Source organism: Malania oleifera, chromosome 9 (genome assembly GCF_029873635.1).
Source record: "Malania oleifera isolate guangnan ecotype guangnan chromosome 9, ASM2987363v1, whole genome shotgun sequence".
NCBI classification, from domain to species: Eukaryota; Viridiplantae; Streptophyta; class Magnoliopsida; order Santalales; family Ximeniaceae; genus Malania; species Malania oleifera.
The window spans coordinates 59,286,378-59,306,977 of NC_080425.1; the positions used below are offsets into that span (position 1 = coordinate 59,286,378).

Below are 20,600 nucleotides of genomic sequence, written 5' to 3' on the forward strand. Positions count from 1 at the left end.
AAGTTTAAACTAATTGGGTCTTGGGTCCATCCATGTATATAAGCACCCATCATTCACTTTAATTTTCCAATGTGGGACAAGCTCACAAGTGGAATTCTCAATAATCTCCCCCTCACTTGTGAGTTCCTCTACTCCCTCTTGAACGGAAATCGTCTCCCTTTTAGGATAATTTTCCAACAATTGCTCAAGTGGGCCTTACCACTGGCATCTTACGTGCCTCAGATTGCATTCCACATGCTTCCAAACCAATCCTACCTCCCACGTCTTGACCCTATTCGGATCCATCTGCAGCCTAGATGATCCTTATTGGCCTCAGCCACACACTTGGTCCTCCAACTGTTAACACGTCAGGAGAATTAGCTTCTCATCTTGACTTTTACGATGTCACTCACCCAAAGTTACGAACCGTCGGCTCTGATACCACTTGTTAGGACCCGAGGAGCCCATGGGTGGGCTTGATACACATGGTTGAACACCAATTTGACCCAAAAGCTCAAACTAATTGGGTCTTGGGTCCATCCATGTATATAAGCACCCATCATTCATTTTAATTTTTTAATGTGGGACAAACTCACTAGTGGAATTCTCAACATCATATATATATATATATATATATGACTTGTACAAAGTATGGTAGTTACAAATTCAAAAATATTCAAATGCATAACAAGAATATCTTAAACTATTAGATAACAACAAATATTCAAAAAATATAATAAGACAAATCTCAGGCTATTGGATATCAACCAATATTAAAATAAGAAGATCCTCGGTTGCATCAGCAACGAACAAAATTGTCAACATTTCCAACAAACCCCTAACTGTTTCAATACACCACCTTCCGTTTGAACAAACAATCGACGGTTTCCTTCTGGAAATGTTTTTGTCTGAAACCATCGATGTAATCGTCAATGGGCTATGCAATAACCGTCGACGGTTTTCAAGAAATCTAGTACAACTACATGATTTCCATTATACATACATACTTGCACTATTTCCACAATTGTTTTCTTTTTCTCTTCTTTTTCCATACATGATCCACCCCCAACTAAATGAGAAAATGCACTTACCCACAATACCAAGAATAAAAAAGGAATGCTAAATTTCACGAGTCTATTACCATCGTGGCTTATGTGTTACGAGGTGAGTGATTGAAGCAATATTGGTCTCTAATGTGATGGGCCAGTGTCTTTAAGCATTTTGGAAAACAGAAAACCAACCCCTTTCTCCATTCTATGCATGAAAACTATCTTCTGCTTCCTCCAATTCAATCCCCTCCTCAGCTAGCCTTGTGTCCTTGTACACGTACCACTTGGCACAAACCAAATACACTCCCAAGTTCAAGACACTCAATACTGCCAAAAGCCAATAAAAATTGTAAAGCTTCCCCTTGTTGAGGTTATCAGCTAGCCATGGCTTCCTGTGCCCTGTCACCTTGTGCACTATAGAAACCAGAGTCGAACTAACGAAAAACCCTAGCGAAAGGGTGCTCAGAAACAAGCCTGTGCTCATAGTCTTCATCCCTTTTGGACATTCCCTCAGGAAGAAATCCAATTGCCCAATATAAGTGAAGGCCTCACCAGAACCCACAAAGAAGAACTGGGGCACTAACCAAAACACACTCAGGGGGATCTCGACCGTTGGGTCGCCCGTCAATCCGTTTGATCGGGCATATCGCTGCCGCTTGATCTCGACAAGGGCTGCTGCCACCATTGCACATATTGAGAAGACAAGACCGACCCCTATGCGCTGCAGCGGAGTGAGGCCTTGTGGGTTGTGGCGCAACCGAGCTGCAATTGGTACAATGAGCCGATCGTAGATTGGCACGGTTAGCAGAATGCTGCCGACGAAGAAGACCGTGAGCGATGCTGCAGGGATCTGGAATGATTTGCCGATGTGGCGGTCCATGGTGGTGGCCTGAGATACGGAGAAGGTGGTCATTTGGGCATAGATAGTCCAGAACATTATGGTGGTGGCCCAAATGGGCAGCATTCTAATAACCAGCTTCACTTCTTCGACATCTGTTAAGGTTGATAAACTCCATTTGTTCACTTTAGTGGTGCTTACGTTTTCAGTTCCCTTGATGGCTGCCCTGTCCAGGAAACTGCACTCACGGAAAGAAAACATAAAATCACCTGTTAGCCCGCAGAGAAATGTTTCTACACCAAATTAATTTACAGGAGTGACCACTAATTTAACTTGATAGCATAAGAAATTAAGCATCGGGTCCCTCTTGTGCAGATTCCAGTTTTTTTTTTCCCCGATGGGGGACAATTCATGTTCGATATTTCGAAGTTAGAGATCAATTGACACTCTGACGGAGAGATCTGTAATTAATTATTCAGAGATTCTTTTGTGCGTCTTTTTGCATAGGAGATAAAATTTGGTAAGCAGAAAAGGGGGGAAGCTTATAGGGAGGAATGGAAAAAGTGGGAAGTAAATAGGGAAAAATAGAGCAAAATGATGGTTAGGTAGGCAGGGGGAGGTGGTGATGAATTGAATTGGAGAAGACCAGCCGAAAGCAAAATCTGTTGGGAAAGGTCATGCGTTACTTTGTATCCAATCCATGAGTTGCAGAGAGGGAAGGCTGGTTAACATAAATAATGTATAATGGAGGTAGAAAGAGACAAAAGCGAGAAGACTAAAGTGGGTGCGGGGGACAGAGTGGTACAATGGCTCGTGATATTTGATTCCCTTCTTTATCTGTTCTTTCGTACCATCAGTTCAACTAATGTTGCAAGATGTGTCCATGTGTGGTGCACCTCATCAACTTCCTAGGCCAGACCCGAAACCCATTAATATCTGTACTTGGTTTAAGGAATAGAAAGGGAATTAAGAGGAATAAGGATGAAAATTTAAATGATGATCTTGAGGAATTTGTACAAAAGAGGGGTATGGTTTAGTATAAGTTTTAATAAGGTGAGTTTGTACTATTTTAATGGATTTTGATATTACTATAATATTTTGGTGGGTTTTAAATCTTATGTAAAAAAAACTTGTAAGGGTATATTTGTTGAAGCCTGAAAATATTGGAAAGATGCAGAATTGGAACATCAGCAAGAAGCGGGCAAGCTGAGCTGAGTTACAAGGTTGTAATAGAAATATTCCCTTCAATTTTTTATTTTTTTTTTATTTTTGGTGTAAAATGTTAACAGATATATACTTTGTACAGAATTTGTTAGAAGAAGAATCTTTCACAAGCTGTATATATTTGACAATTTGTTCATTGAATAAATTAATCGAAGAAGAGAAATTCTTTCTTCTCTGCAATTTTTTCTGTGCTTCAGTTTTTCCACTCTAAAAAATCCAACATGGTATCAGAGCATGAGCTAGAAGAATCCGAAATTGGTAATCCTCCTCCAAACACCAACCCCAATCCAAATCAAAGCCAAAATCAAACTCAGCCTGTAGGACAAAACTCAAGAGCTCTTCTTCACGATTCTAATCACCACAGCAGCCCTTTCTACATCGACAACAAGGATGCAAATGGTGGCATGCTTGTTACTCACCGTTTAGATGCCAATAATTATCACTCTTGGACTCGATCAATGAGAAGAGCATTAAGGAAAAAGAACAAGCTCGGTTTCATAGATGGAACTCTCTGTGAGCCAAAAGATCCGGAAGATCCTTTAATGGAGCATTGGCTAAGGTGTAATGATATTGTTATAACCTGGATGCAAAACACAATGACACTAGATATCAAGAGCAGCATTGTTTATGCTGAGACAGCACATCTCCTATGGCTGGATCTTGAACAACGCTTCTCCCAGAAAAATGTCCCACGCATTTTTGAAACAGTCTTGATGCAAAATCAAGACCCTCAAAGTGTTTACTTCTCTAAACTCTAAACTCTTTTGGATGAATTGCTAAACTATGAGAGTATTCCTAACTGTACGTGTGGAGGCTTAAAGATTATGGTTTAAAATCAACAAAGGGATTGGGTTATGAAATTTTTAATGGGGTTGGATGAGTCATATAAGGAAGTTAAGGCCCAGATTTTGTTAATTAAGCCATTCCCTAGCTTGAATGAAGTTTATTATGTGATTCAACAAGAAGAAAAGAGGATAGAGATATCCAATCCGAATGCTGTAGTTCCTGATTCCATGGCTCTTTTCAGAAAAGGGAATTTCTGAGAGGGAGGCAAATCAAATGTTTCTTCACAAAGAAAAGACCAATACTACTGCACTCATTGCAAAATCTCAGGTCATTCTATTGAATGTTGTTTTAAGGCTAACCCAAGTAGACCAGTCTGCTCTCACTGTCAAATGCTAGGACATACAACAGAGAAATGTTTCAAACTCCATGGGTATCCGTCAGGGTACAAAAGTAATTATAAGAGCAAATCAGTTGTTAACATGGCCGCTACAGCTATGGTTCCTACTCAGGAAATGGTGAAGGACAAAGGCCAAGTATCTTTGAGTCACGAACAATTCTCCCAGCTAATGGCACTCATCAAGCCACCTACGAACCCTCAGCCCTTCACTTCTTCATCAAACTGTTGGGCTTTTGTGCAGCCTAATTGTGTTTTAATTTGGATGCCGACCCGAATTGCTTTCAAGTGATTAGGGTTAGCGCAGTTGTACCTGCGAGAGAGTGAGAGGGAGAGCATTGTATCGCCACACTCTTTGTGTTTTCTTCCTGATAATATTGAAATTCCTGCAACTCCGTGGACGTAAGCAAAATTTCCGAACCACGTAAATATTGTCTTGTGCGTGAGATTGATTTTCTTTGGCGTTATTTTTCCTCTATTTTGTTTGTCACAGGTTTTGGGAATTTGTTCTTTATTCCCAACACAAACAATGTAAAAAGCTATAGTTACTCCCTCATCCTCTGATGCAAGCATTCATAAAATGTCTAGTATACCTTTATGCTTATATGTTTTTCAACACAAACCAGGAAATGTTTTTTATACTCCCTGGATCCTTGATACAGGAGCAACAGATCATATGATCTGCTCCACTCCCCTTTTTACTTCTATTCAGGCAACTGCATCTTACTTTGTAGTTTTACCAAATGGAGAAAATGTTCTTGTAATACATGTAGGAACTGTCAAATTCTCAGACTCTCTCATTCTCCATGATGTCCTTTGCATTCCTAATTAATTTTACTTTCAATTTAATTTCTGCAAAGAAACTTGCTCAATCTCTAAATTGTTGCCTTGTATTCTTTTCTGACTACTGTTATATTCAGGACCTTTTGACTTGCAGAATGACTGGAATGGGTGAAGTGAAAGATGGGCTATACCATATGCTGCGACAACAAGTGTCTCCTTCAACTCTGTCAGAAGTTCTTGACCAATTCAATTTTTCGCTTCCCTTCTCTGCATCAACCACCAAAAGACGTCAGGACCTTGATCTCTGGCACTACAGATTAGGCCATTCTTAATATTCTGGTTTTAATCTTGATAGCAATGTTTGCATACCTGCATCCTCTAACACCAATCCTTGTTCCATTTGTCCCTTGGCGAAGCAACACAAATTACGCTTTCATGTAAGCCGGCACAAAACAAAAAAAATGTTTTGATTTAATTCATTGTGATATTTGGGGTCCTTGTAATGAGATTAGTACAAATGGTTACAAATAATTCTTGTCCATTGTTGATGATTTAAGTAGATGCACATGGGTTTATTTGCTGAGATTGAAATTTGATACAACCATTATTTTACAAGATTTTTGTGCCATGAAAAAAACCCAATTGGAGACCAAAGTCAAAATCATTGGAACAAACAATGGAGGTGAATTTAATATGACTAATTTTGTACAATATTTAAATGTGTGAATTTGAATAGCATGTATAATTTTGTACAATATTTCATTGAAATTCACAAATTATAAATTTAAGATCCAAACTAACTTCTCAAATATGTAACTACGTGTATATTATCTTTTCATTAGTTTTTTATGATAGCTTCTAAAATTGTAAAAATTTAAAATTTTAATTTCTTTAGTGGATGAGTCACCTAGAAAATAGATAATGCTTAGTCTTATAAACTGAATTAAGTTTTATTGTATTTCGCAAGTCAAACTTAAACTTATAACTCTTCTCATTTATACATTGTTAAACAATGCTAAACATGACATGTTTTGTTAGTTGGAATGCAATATTGCAGATCCATCTACAAATATGTAGGCCCACATATTGCATTCAGGTAGAACGTGTGTATCATATCACTTAAGTTTATTTCTAATAGTGTGATATTAGATTGAAAGTATAGATTTCAAATTTTGAATTTAAATTTAAATTTAAATTTAATAAATTTTAAAAAAAATTAATATAACTTTATATTTCATTCCATCCAAATTTAATATAAATTCAAAACAATAATTAAAAAATGAGATCTAGAATTCTCGACTCTGATTGGTTGGACTGAAAGCGTGGAATTGAAAACCCAAACAGGAGATCCAGACAAGGTATGACACCTGTGCAAGCGTTACTCACGTAATGTGATGCAACACTCGGAACGGTTTTTGGCTTGTAATAGCTGCAGCCAAACAATATCCTCTGTTTATCCCTGCCCTGTGGCTGGCCTATACCACACCAATCTAGAATCAATAATTCTTTGATTCTGATTGGCTGGTTTTGCTTAATCATTGATACTTTTTCGTTCTTTCTAAAATTGCCTAATCAATCTTAAGAAGAAAAAGATAATTTCTGCAGATTGGTTCAAAAGACACTTACCAGAATTGCTTGCTATGGGGTAACCTCTGTTTCTTCATTCCTTGTTCCTCTGCAACATCGTCAACGTTGAACAGAAATGACGGATCAGAGGGCAATTCCAAATGCCTTTTTCTCCAAGCTGCAACAACCACAGAAGCAATCTGCGTTAATGGGCTCCCAACGAGCTTCTTGAATCGGTATCTCCTGGTGCCCGATAAGAACACAACCAATCCCATAAGTATGGCGCAGGCAGAAATCCCATAACCCCACTGCCTCCCCAAGTTGTCTTGTATATAAACAAGAATGGTTACTGCACAAAGTGATCCAATGTTTATGAAGAAGAAGAACCAATGGAAGAACTTAATCATTCGGCTTTTCTCCTCCTTGTCCGTTTCGTCGAATTGGTCCGAACCGAAGCCGGAAACGCTCGATTTGACGCCGCCAGTGCCGAGCGCGGTGAGGTATAGCGCCAAGTAGAGAACCACGAGCTGAATCCCAGTTGCAGGAACGCAAGATGGGCCGGTGTTGGCTGCGCATTTCGGTGGCCTGAGGCTGGGGATTATAGTTGAGATTGTCAAGATTATGACGCCCTGTTCAAACAAAAAAAAAAAAAAAACACAATTAAGCTCAAGAAGCCAGAACTGAAGTGCCACTAGCTCTGGGCGTCCCCTAAATTTTTTGAAACGGGCCATAGCCTGCTACCAAAGGCAGAAGAAATGTCCTTTTTTATTTATTTATTTATTTTTTTCGAAGTATACTTTTCTTTTCTTTTTTTATAAGGAAAAACACACATACAAGAAAAAGGGTAACGAAAAATATCACTGATTTAGAGGGATAAAAACAAAGAGGTAATGGAAAATGATGGAACCAAGGGCAGGGCCAAAGTCTTACAGTGGCCTCTACTGTGGCGAAAATGGCGACGGTAAGGTACCTGTTATCAAATGAACAAAAAAAATGGTTAATAAGCACAAAGCATGCTTAACCCAAGCATCGGGTAACAAAAATGGAAACAAAAGACAAGAAGAAACCAACAATAGTGCAATGAAATACAATTAAACTTTGAAAAGAAAAAAAAAAATCGAATACGGTAGCTACCGGCCGAGAAACGTGTCTGCGATGAAACCGCCGAGCAGGCAGAGCATGAAGGAGGTGCCAAGGAAGTTGGTGACGGTGTTGGCGGAGGTAGCATTGCCCAAATGCATGGTGCCCGTCAGGTAAGTCACCAGATTCACCACGATCCCCAGCGTGGTTAGCCTCTCACATGCCTCCACCCCTGCTCCATCCCCCACAAAATTAAAACAGAGAAATTAACCATCAAACAGGGACAGAAATGTCAGAAACTACTAAAATCAATACCCAAACAAGTTAATAAATCCCCTAATTAGAAGCCAGAAGCAGAAGAGAGAAGATACTAAAAGAGTGCAGAGAAGAAAATCATGGCGGCAGCAGCAGCAGCAGCAGCAGAAGAAGAAGAAGAAGAAGAAGAAGTGGACCTAGAATCATGGCGGCGCTGGTCCAGCCACCGGTTCTGGACTTGGAGGCGGGGCGGCCCTGAAAGTCCCAGGCGTAGGGGACCATGACTTGGGGGAGAGCCATTGTTATGGCAGTAAGGGAGCTGTTGAGTCTGATTGCAGAGCTTGTTTTTATCTACTACTCTGGTGCAAGGGGAGGAAGGCAGGGCATTGGCCCATTTATAGCTGCCCAAGGGGCCTTGACTTGTAAGGGAATTGGGTGACTATTTAAGAAGTGTTGTAAAATGGTAATTACTGGTCGTAATGCTAATTCATAGTTTTTTATGTGAGGTTTGCGTCACAGACTTCACCTTTTATAAATTTAGATATTACTGGTGAATCTAATTCGGTTTGAGCTTATTAAATTAGAAACAAATTTTTTTTTTTTTCATTCAGATAATGGTAATTTCGCACCAATTAAGAGGCTTGTTAAATAAAATTATTTTATTAAATCTGATTTAAATTATTAAAATTTTAATTTTATTAATAAATATTTAACTGCAAACAAATGACTTCTCATCTTTAACACGAAAATTGTAGGAAAAAAAAAAAGTATGCAAAATTAATTTCATTCCAAATGAGAAATTAGGGCTCAATTTCGAAACATGAAATTTGAAAAATGTCTATATATAATGATTATTGTTGTATACCGAGTTATAAATTTCATAATTTTATCCTATAAAAGGTAATTGAAGGCAAAATTGTCATTAATGCTTATAAACTAAAGTTTTTACTAGTGTACATTTCCATGTGGAATCATGATATATTGTAACAAGATATTGAGACTTTTTTTCCCCAATTGTCCAATTGCATAATGTTCCGTTGAATAACATTTAAATTTTACTTTATTTTATTTATTTATCTTTTATGATTTAGACCTCCAATCTAGACAAATCATTTGGATTCATGTAGGCGAGACCAAATAAAGGGATGAAAACATTGTCGCCCGTTTACTGACACATCTCTAACAATTTATTAGGCAAACTACAAGTAAAAACTCGAATATATGATCTTGAAGTCAACAAAGTCTAACTTTATCCTTACCACTTGAACAAATCTAGATGGACAATATTTGACATATAAGATGGGATAGAACGTAATAAAAATTGCTCACTATAAACTTTTATTTCATTCTAGTACAATAAACATTGTATTTTTTTCAATTAATAAAAAGGAAAAAGAAATTAGAAACTATCACCAAAAGAATATTGAAACACTCATGTCCTTCAATCCTAATTATGATGCAAAAGTAATTTTGAAGTAAGCATGATGTCCTATTAGATTAGGCTTAAAGCTTGACTTTATAGTGGTGGTTACCAAGAAGATTAAGGTAGTATAAGTGAGAGGTGGAATCTAACCACCTCTCATATTTTAGAAATTCAAGTTATGTTTGGGTTATAAAATGCCTAATTCGTATGAATATAATTGATTAAGGTGTAAATGCATTAGGAATAATATAAAATAATAATATACAAGAAATTCATTCGTATAATTACGTGGTTGTGCTTGGGGGTATAGGAGCGGCGAAGCCCCTATTTGTCCCCTTGCGGTATCATACAATACATTTGAATCAAGAAGTAATGTAATTTTATTATCATATGATGGTATTTTGGGATTTTTATATGGCAAACTATATACACATACTACGACAATCTAGGATTAAAACCCTAAAGCTGTTTTTGTTTGATATTGAAAATTATGCAAAAATTTTTGAATATAGGCACATTACCAAACAATGTAAATTCGTATTCTTTGTTTCTATTTTTATTTTCTCTATATTTTATATTTATTGTGTATGCGTACGCGTATAATCCTATGGAGTAATTTTGCAACATTTAATTAAAAATTTTATATTAAAAATTATTTTGTGATGGCAACACTTATAAGTTTTATAAAATTATGTATATTATGACCTAATATTCTTAACAATAAATATTTGATAAAATGTAACCTTAAAAATGTGTTCACCTATAGAACATTAGGTGATGTTAAAAAATTTAAAGACTTGTTTAATTCTCCAATTTCCACAATTGAGAAAATGAGAAAAATAAAATTATATTTTTTTCACGATTATTTGAAAGCATTGAAAATAAAAATAAAATTTTATTTTCCCCGCAAAAAATAGGTCTTATGTATCCCATGACAATTAGGTAATGATAGGATGATGACAAAGGAGTATTTCAATATGACGACAAGGGAAGTTTAAAAGCTTGCTTTATATAAGGGTCTAAGAATAGGTTTTACTTTCTAACATGGCCCTCTCATGCATGTGCAAAATATTTGGGTACCATGAATAGAGCATGAACATATTCTTTTACTTTGCACCTTATATAAAATGAAAATTGGGCACCTAGAATTTGACCTTTTAGACCTTTTAACTTAAAGAGACTTGGTATTTTATCTTTGTTGACTTTTTGGGTCCGTCTTTTGTTTTGATTATGACAAAATACAGTATCTCATTTGTGTGTTTTGAGTATTTGAACAGATTTATTTTTCTAAACACGGATGACAAATGAGAAATGGAAGTCAAGAAGTACTTAAACGAGCATACCTCAGCGTTTTCCATGGTATTGCAAAGGAGCAGCGCATGAAAACCTATCTTTGTTTTAAGTTGTATTTTCATATTTATCTTTCGGGTCTATAATAATAATGTAAGGTCTGTAATAATTAATGCATCTGCATGCATGGTAGGACTATAAGCTCAGCAATATCGTGGACAGACCGTAGGATAACCAAAAGACCCTATACCTTAAATAGACCTTAGGTCCTTGCACTAGCACTTAGAAAAGTTCTCATTATCATATATTCTATCAGGGGAAAACAATTTTCAAAAAACAGGACTTAGGTGTTAAAATATTAAGATTTCGGGCGACTGAACAATTGAAAAGTCAAACTGTTGACTATAGTTCGGATGACCGAACAAATTTGAACTAAACATCCACAGTCAACCGAACCCAAGTCTTGACTTTTCCAACAACTCAGACGCCCAAATATTTACTTTCAAAATACCCCCAGGTGACTAAACTTAGGCCCTGGCGACTAAACCTTGAGTAGGTTGGAAATCACCTTAGACTCAGCCACCCAAACCATTTTTTAGGCACCCAAACTTCAAAAATTACTTTTCTTTATGTGTCTATTCAGGCGATCGAACCTATGGCTCAGTCGACCGAAACTCTTGGGTTGGCCAAATCTTACCACGGGTAATTAAAGGTAAATTAGGGTTATTTTTTATAAACATGTTTTAAACAATTTTAATTATTACAATTATGTCCCAATGGTGATATTTTTGAGTGGGGCTATATATATAAGTTCATTTGCAAAGATTAAGCCAAGATTAGAACTTTTGATTAAAAAATTTTCTCTGAAATGTTTAGAGCTTCACTTCTACATATAAGCCTAGACACTCCACCCTTTTTCATTCCTTTGTTAAAACCAATCTACAAGCTTATACTCTCATATTAATTGTTGATTTTAGGAGAGTTAAGCTCAAAAGTTCTCCCCATATATTTAATCTATAAATTCGTTTTGTGGGAAAACTTGTTAAGCTTGTGAGTCTTGAGCTTGCTTGCATTTTTTGAAGAACACGTGGTTGATATATTTATGTAGATTGTTTCAAAGAAATTTTCTAGTACACTCTCATACATTGATTGCACATTGACATAATATTGAGAGTAATTTCACATATCTTCATTGAGCTTATAATTCTATCATTTGGAAGTGCATTAGTTATTGCTTGTGCATATTGGTACATTGTGATACCCTGTGAAAGAAAGGCTTAAAAAAAATTTGATGATAGTACCCATATCAAGAAGGTGCACATTTCTTTTCTGGAGGCTTCCTATAAGAACTCCACAGTTAAGCGTACTTGAATTGGAGTAATCTTAGGATGGGTGACATTCTGGGAAATTTTCTTAGGAACTTTGTGAATAAGGACAAAACACATTGAAAAGGACACGTGTTGATCTATGGAGCCAGTCATTAGTCCGATAAGGTCCGCCCCTTGTTGTCTTGTCCAGGTGGAAGAAAAGAGACGTAGTGCTCCTTGGCAGACCCAAGTTGGGGCGTTACATAATGGTATCAGGGCAATTACCCAGCTGAAAATGTGATGAGATTCACATTGCCTGGATTTAGAAATGTGGATTCACAACGAGGACATTACGTTCTGTAAGTGGGGGAGAATTTGATACCCCATGGAAGAAAGGCTTAAAAAGAATTTCGATGTTACTACCAATATCAACAAGGCGCACCTTTCTTTTCGGGAGCCTTCCCATAAGAACTCTACAGTTAAGCGTGTTTGGCTTACCCATATCAACAAGGTACACCTTTCTTTTGGGGAGTCTTCCCATAAGAACTCCACAGTTAAGCGTGTTTGACTTGGAGTAATCTTAGGATGAGTGACTTTCTAGGAAGTTTTCTCAGGAAGTGTGTAAGGACAAAACACGTTGAAAAGGACATGTGTTGGTTTGTGGGGCCACTCATTAGTTCGATAAGGCCCACCCCCTGTTGTCTGGTCCAAGTGGAGGAGGAGAGACATATACTCCCTGGAAGACCTAGGTTGGGGCGTTACATAGATAATCTTTTTGTATTAGAAGCATCTTCATTTGTACACAAAAAATTTGTATTCATTGTTGTATTCTAGGATTGGTTTGAGGGAGCATTGATCTAACTCATAAGGATCGATAGGTGTTAGCTTTGGTGCAATCCTAAGAGGGGGGTGAATTAGGTTTTAAAACTTTTTTTCTAATTTAAATGTTTCACCGATTCACCACATATCATATCCCATTTTCACGTGTGTAAGTAAATTAATGAAACAATAAAAGCATACATACACATGAAATATATCTCATTTAAAATAGAGGTGAACATGCAAATAATTATAATGACAAATGAAAGCATACACATGCGAAAATTAAAGTTCAATAATTTAAATGAGATAGGGAGAAAGTGACACACAATATTTGTTATCAAGGTTCGGCCAAACCAGGCTACGTCCCCGCCTTGGGCATACCTCCTAAGAATTACACTAACCCTGCTCACTTAAATGGGTGGAGCAGAAGCCTTTTACATCCTCTCCTTATGGGGCGAGGAAAACCCCAGCTCAATTACTAGGCTGAGCCGAACTAGTCTCACTTACGGGGCTGGGACTCCTTAGTTCAATTTTTGGACTAAACCGAACCGGTCTCACTTACGGGGCTAAGACTCCCTAGTTCAATTAACGAGCTGAACCCAACTAGTACTTGAAAAACATTTTTGCACATGAAAATGTTTCTGAAAAATTCAAGCAGAAATGTACACATTTAGGCTCATAAAAAAAAAAAACACACTCCAATGATATAAAATAATACTTAGGGAGTAAGAGTGCTTATATAAATAATGTGCACAAATAAAATACGCAGATATAAAAATGATTATTATGTTCTCCAACAAAGATTTTTTCAAATAAAAGTATTTGGAAAATTTGGAGTTTATGTTCAAGAAAATATTTGTACAATAAATAATTTTCTCCCAAAAAATATTTATCAAAGAAATAATCTGGGAGAAACCAAAGCTATATTCTAAAAAATGATTTTCAAAAATAACTAGTTTGTGAGAGTATAACAAGTGAATACGAAAAGAAATAACCAAAATAAATATATTTTCTTTACCAAATGATTTTGAAATGAATGGATTGAAAGAGAGTTGGAGAGTTTAGTTTGAAAAATTTTGCCTCAAAGAAGAAATTTTTGCAATAAAAATGGGTTGGGGGAACTTTGATTAACATAGGATTAGAGAGAAATTTAGAGTTAATCAAAGTTTCTAATCTAGAGTTTTGAGGGGGTATTTATAGAATTTTTAGAAAAATATGATCGTTAGGGACATATTAGGGATTTTTGGAAAACTTTAAATGAGGTTAATAAAATTTTAACCGTATTTTAACCTTGGTAATTCTCGCCAACCCGAGAGCACCAGTTGACTGAACTTAAGGTTCGATTGACCAAGTGTCCAAGTTCGGTCGACTGTGGAGAAAATGAGTTGAGTTGTTGGTCAACCATCTCAGAAGATTTGAAAGTGATTTCCCAATTAAGCGTGGTTCAGTTGACCGGGACACTTTGACCTATGAAGTTTAGTTGATTAGGTAATTGAGACATCACCCGAGGAACTTCAGTCGACCATAGTGTTGCAACACATTTTGGGTCGGTCGATCAAAGGGTCAAAGTGTTGACGTTTGGGTAGTTCGGTCGACCACCATAATTGAATTGGTCTGGTTCGGTCGACCGAGCCATGGTTAAATTGTTGACCACTTACCAGGTTGATCGACAAAATACTTTTCAAGCATTCAGGTTCAGTCGACCGAACATGCATTTTTTATGCATATTAGTCTTGATCCCTTTATATATTAACCCTATTCATATGATGTTTATTTTTAATGCAATAGGGAACCTTTTTATGTAGATTTGTGGGTCCTAAGGTCAGTCTAAGGCATTTGAGAATTAACCCCAAAAATCTGGCGTCGATCGATCGAAGGGTGATTCCTAAGGTTTTGTGGCCCCCTATGGTAAGTCTATGGTCATCTGAGCATATAATTCATATCATGCAGATGCATGCATTATTACAGACCAGAGTTATGAAAATAAATGCAATACAAATAAAACACAAATGTCTTCTTCTTTCTTCTTTGTTCTTTAACTCTATGGAATACGCTAGATATGAGCTTTGAGTCATGTCATGGCTTCCATGTCCTCTTGATCTTATGTGTGACCTAAATTATACCTGTTCACCCACTTAAAAGCACACATAAGAACCGCTTGTGTTTGTCAGCATCAAAACGGGGATTGGACTCAAAAAGCTAACAGTAAGGCCTTCTCCGCCCCATAAGGAGAGTTTGTAAAGGTTGAGATCAGCCCTGGTAATTTGACTTGGTTGTAAACGGTGCCGCACCACCCGTTAAGTAAGCAATAGTGGTAATCCTCAGGCTTGCGAGTTAAAGTGGGAACGTAGGCAGTATTGGCCAAACCCTGATAACATATCCAGTGTGAATTTTATTTTTCGCAATTTACTTTCTGCACCTGTATGTTTATGTTTATTGTTTGAATATTTGATTGGGTTTGTGATTACATAGAAAGACCCTAAGTTTGTGTAATACTGCTTGTGCAATCTGGTTTAAGCTATGAATATTTTTAAATACCCAATTCACCCCCTCTTAAGAATACACCAATTCCAACAATCTTAAAACTTCTCGAACTTGTAGTATAATGATAACAACTACAACAAAATCAAGTCTTAAGTCCCATTAGTTGGGGTTGGCTATATGAATCTTTTTTTTCCAATTTATATGATCATGGATCATTTCTTTTAACAAATTCAAGTTATTAAATCCTTACTCACTATCTTATTTGTTGTAATATGTGGCTCATGTAATGAGTGGAACACATGTACAAAAAAAAAAAAAAAACATAGTGGAAAACAAGGAAGCTAGTGTGTAAGAAATAGTCGACGATTTTAAAGAGTTACAATGATGATTTGTTCTCATTAATAAATTATCGACGATTTGTCTGAAATGTCGATGGTTTTTCTTGATGGTTTCAGGTTCAGAAGAAAACAATCAATTACTTTATTGATGATTTGGTCTCAACAATAAATCGTCGATGGTTTGTTTGAAACCATCAACGATTTTGCTCGGTTACACAATGCTGGTTTTCGGATTTTGAATTGGGAAGGGGAATAGGTTGGGTTTCGAGGGAGGGGGGAACCTACGATAGGGTTATATATACAATGTTATATGTTGTAACTCAATGTCTTTAGACACAAGATAGTTAAAATTCACAACCGTTTGCTTCCGTGGATTTAGGCATTTTCGAACCATGTAATTCTTTGTGTCATTGTTTTATTACTTTTTTTGAATCTATGTGTTTGTTTTTTTTTTTTTTTTGTATATTGTTTTTTTTTTTTTATATATTTCATCATTGGTTGCTGCATTGTGTGATTTGGTTTTCCATTGCACATTTATTTCCACAACAAAATTGGTATCAAAGAAATTGGTTACAATAGTTTATGGGATTTCTTTTGCAAAGTTCGATGCTATCAAGTTTGATGGATCGGGAAACTTTGGACTATGACAGAGGAGTGTTATGGATCTATTCGTGCAGCAGGGTATGGTGAAGGCATTACACGGAAGCCAACTGGAAGGCTTGGATGAAACAAGTTGGAAGGAGTTGGAAGCGAAGATTGTGGCGAGTATCAGGCTTTGTCTGGCTAATGACGTGTTGTATCATGTCATGGATGAGGAATCTACTATGGCTGTTTTTTCAGAAACTGGAAAGCCGATATATGTTCAAGTCTTTAATAAACAATTTGTATCTTAAGCAGAAGTTTGTATTGGCTTAAGATGCAGAGGGTTCAAATTTGAACCAACACATCAATGTATTTAATAAGATTATAAGTGATTTGATATGCGTTGATGTGAAGTTCGAGGAGGAAGATAAGGCTTTGATGCTACTTAATTCCTTACCTGCATCTCATATGTATGAAAATCTAGTTACAACTATAACATTGGGGAAAAGAAACCTTGAATTTGGAAGAGGTTACAAGCGCTATGCTAGGCTTTCATCAAATAAAGAAAGCCAGGGATGAGATTTTGCAAGGTAAAGGGCTTGTGGTGAAGGGTAACCAGGAACATGGGAGAAGCAAATTCCAGAGCGGATCGAGTAATAATAAGTTTCGGTTGTAGTCCAAGAAAAAGAAAGACATATGGTGTTTTAAGTGCGGGAAAAGGGACACATAAAACCGGAGTGTTCGGAAAGGAAGAAAGGGAATGCAAAAAATTAATAAGTGTGATTTTAGGTGTAATCCCAAGAAGGGGGGCTGAATTGGATATTTTAAAATTTTTCTAGGTTTACTATCCTATTTTAAAATCACAGCCAGTATTACTCAACCTAGAGTCTTTCTAATCAAGTGTAAATCCAACAGATATAAGAATATCTAAATAACCTAAACAAGTATAGCAGTTTCAGTATTTCCCAAACAATCACAAATTAATACTTAAAAAAAATGCAGTAATTCCAACAGATAGATAGAAGCATGCAAGTAGAGGAATGTAAAGAGAATAGGGAAATAGTGACGCAGGGTTTTTATTGAGGTTCGTCCAATCCTACCTACGTCCCCACCTCAAGCTAACTCACTTTAGGATTCACTAAATGCTCACTTAACTGGGTGGAGTGACGCCATTTACAACCTCTCCTTACAGGGTGGAGTCTCCCTGGCTCACTTACCGAGCGGAGCCAAACTGGTTCTCCTTACAAGGCGGAGTCTCCTTACCTCACCTAACCGGGATTGAGCCAAACCAGTACAACTGATCCTTATAGGATGGATCACTCCTAGCTCACCTAACTAGGCTTAAGCCAAACCGGTAGACCTTACAGAATGGTTTCCTCCTTTTCCGACGATACCACATGCTAGGAATACAAAGATATAATTTTGTATACAAATCAAGGCTTCTAAAATAAGAAAAGATGTACAAGTTTAAGTATTATATGCACTTTCAGATGATTTACAAATGAAACTCTGTAGAGTATGTAATTTTTTTTTTCAAAATGATTTTTCAAATAAAGACTGAGAGTTTTGAAAAATGCTTTTTCTCAAGATTGGCCTTGGGTAAAACCAAAATAAAAGAGGCTTTTCAAGAAAAGAATATACAAATTAATATATTGCTCAAGTACTCTTGATTTACTCATAGATTATCTCCACAAACAATTTTCAATGATGATGCATATAGGAGATTTAGGTCTTTGAGATTAACCACAAAAAGCATTAAAGACTTTTGAGCTAAATATAAAAAGTTGAATATTTGCTCAAGCCTTTTTCGAGAACCCAAAATAAATTTTCTCCAAGAAAGTATTTTTCAAGACAAAGTGGATTGGAGAAATGATTTGCTCTTAGAAATGTTAAGAACAAGAGGCTTCTCAAGCAAGATATATTACTTTGAATAAATGCTCAAAGGCTACATGTATGAACCCCAAGATTTTCCCAAAAGTATTTTCCAAAAGGAGTATGGGAAAAACAAATTTGATCTTTGAAAGTAGAGTATGAAAAAATAAAAAATAATCAAAGAATAATGAAATGAATTTTTAGTATGAGTCTCTAAAATTCGCAAAGTAATTTGGGCTTGTATTTATAGTCAAATTTCAAATATGGCTGTTAGGTGAACATTGGGCATTAAAATATTTTTTTAATTTGAAATTTTCTAACCTTATTGGCTTAAAATTTGAACTACCTGAGAGGTTCTGTTGACTGGCCCAAGGTTTGATTGGCCAACCTAAGGCGATTTTCTCAAATCACCGAGATTTGGCATGCCAACCATGATGAACCGATCGACTAAGCTAGGAGACCACCGCCCGTTCTTAACACATTATAAAGGAGTTGGTCTATCGGTCCTATGTAAATAACGTTTGTGGCCCTACTTACTCATCGGTTGGGCGGGCCTTTATGAATTCGGCTACTTTACATGCGTCAGTCAATCGGGCCAAATATACTATAGAAGGCTGGTCGGTCGGGCCTTCATAAAATTGAGTTTTTTGGCCTTTGTCTTATTTAAAGAAAAACTTTATACCGTTTTGTCAAAGATAGTCTTCAAGGATAAAACAGGTTTTGTTTAGCTTGGGGTTACAATGGTCAATCTAGGTCTTAATAGAGCTTCAATATAAATCAAGTGAAATGCATACACATCCAAACCCTAATTACTATTACAACACAAAAATTATATAAGTCTTTTGTCTTTGCTCTCTAGTGTCCATGGAATACGCCTCGGAATACGATCATGTAAGAGCTTTTCAAGGCTTCCATATTGCAGCATCATCTGTGCTTTTCTACGATTTAACCTATTCAACACTAAGCACAAACATAAGATGCTGTTGTTTGTCATAATCAAAACAGGGATAGGACTCAAAAAGTCAACAATCTCCCCATTTTTGATGATGACAAACATAAGAGTAAAAAATAGGGTTGACTTGAAAAGGCTCCTCCTAATAATATGCATAAATCAAAACTTATTCAATATAAGACAAGGCATATTCATACAAAAAGACTTCTGAATTTTCAAGTTGCTCATTTAAGTGCAATTTGGTTTAATGTGCATTATGTATTGAAACTTATTTTGAAAATGTTTCAATTATGTATGAAATTACATGATACATAAATGATTGTAAATATTACACCAAGTACCATGTTTATTATTTTTCAAATGAATAAAGAAAGGACAAGGAGATACCAAAGAATAATTTTGCTCTCAACAAATCTCCCCCTTTGGTCATTAGCAAAAGGGCAACAAAAATATCCCCTTAAATAAGAGGATCATTGAAATAGTCAAAGCCCTTAAATTTTTGACTTTCATGACAAAAAGAATAGATAATAGCATAATTCATGAATTTGATTTGATTTTAAAAAAAAATCTCCCCTGTTTAATGTTATCATTAAGTATAAGGAGCTGATACCAATGCTTGCTAAAGAAGAAACATTGAAAAGAAATTTAAGCAAGCATATATTTCCTGGTTAACCATTTAAGAATTTTAATCAGAGATGAACAACCATATAGATCCTTAAAGTGTAAGAATTTTAGTACAAGATCATATGGCACCAAGAATTACTATGGGTAGTAAGAATTAAGGATTTAAACATCATAGGCCACAATAATTTGCAAAACTAAGTTGAGGTGCGGGTGAGAAAAAAAATAAGTCTTTGTTTCAAGAACTCCCCTTATCGATCTAAAAAGAGAGCTTAGTTAAAAAAAAAATTCTAGATAATAATTATGACATTTTAACTTACCATAATAAAAATTTCATGAAGTACACATGTATCAGTGAATTTTTATTTAAGTCTTGCAAGGTGTTCACATGCTACCAGAACAATCCATATCAAATGAAATTCAATCGACGTAGGATATGATGTTTATGGAGATCAACACAACCTTAGGACTCAAAAACAAAAACAATGATGTGTATAATTTAGATTACTTTTAGAAAAATTTGGGCAACATGCCCTTTGAAAATAGGACGTTTTTTCATAGACACCTACTTCAAAATATGTTTGTTCACACCAAACATTTTACAATAATTTGCATCATGCAAATTCCATTCAGATCAAACATTTTAAATGAATCAACCAGTAATGAATTTTATACAACACATAAGCTTCAAATAATAAGCATTGACTCATATAATGGGTTCATGCATCCCACATCCAATCTATATCAAAAAATAGTTAAAAATGGATAAGATATGATGTTCATGGTGCACAAGGCAACCTTAGGGCTCAAAAACAAAAACAATAGTCATATAATGAAAATGAGTCTGTGATTAAGGGGGGTTTTACAAAGAATATGCAAAATTAAATTTAAGAATGAGGTTTAAAATTCATTCGTAGTTCACTCATCCTCTTAAAAAAGATTTAATATGCAGCAT

The 20,600-nt window shown here is 36.0% G+C and overlaps 1 protein-coding gene across 1 annotated transcript; it reads right to left on the bottom strand.

The window, feature by feature from the left end:
* Nucleotides 1–735: 735 nt before the first annotated feature.
* On the bottom strand, nt 736–8,362 carry LOC131164642 (protein NRT1/ PTR FAMILY 6.3). The gene is made up of 5 exons (XM_058121977.1): nt 8,152–8,362; nt 7,754–7,931; nt 7,550–7,589; nt 6,680–7,248; nt 736–2,104 (listed from the first exon to the last, which is right to left on the bottom strand). Exons 1-5 carry the CDS (start codon nt 8,252–8,254, stop codon nt 1,234–1,236), a joined length of 1,761 nt encoding a protein of 586 aa, XP_057977960.1. The 5' UTR covers nt 8,255–8,362; the 3' UTR covers nt 736–1,233.
* Nucleotides 8,363–20,600: the final 12,238 nt, after the last annotated feature.

What these genes read in the sequence shown, in the direction of transcription:
- LOC131164642 (XM_058121977.1), bottom strand. Translation starts at nt 8,254, where the DNA reads ATGGCTCTCCCCCAAGTCATGGTCCCCTACGCCTGGGACTTTCAGGGC. An exon ending in CAGCGCCGCCATGATTCTAG is followed by an intron (nt 7,932 to 8,151) that starts GTCCACTTCTTC and finishes GGGATGGAGCAG; the next exon opens with GGGTGGAGGCATGTGAGAGG. An exon ending in CCCCATAGCAAGCAATTCTG is followed by an intron (nt 2,105 to 6,679) that starts GTAAGTGTCTTT and finishes CCGTGAGTGCAG; the next exon opens with TTTCCTGGACAGGGCAGCCA.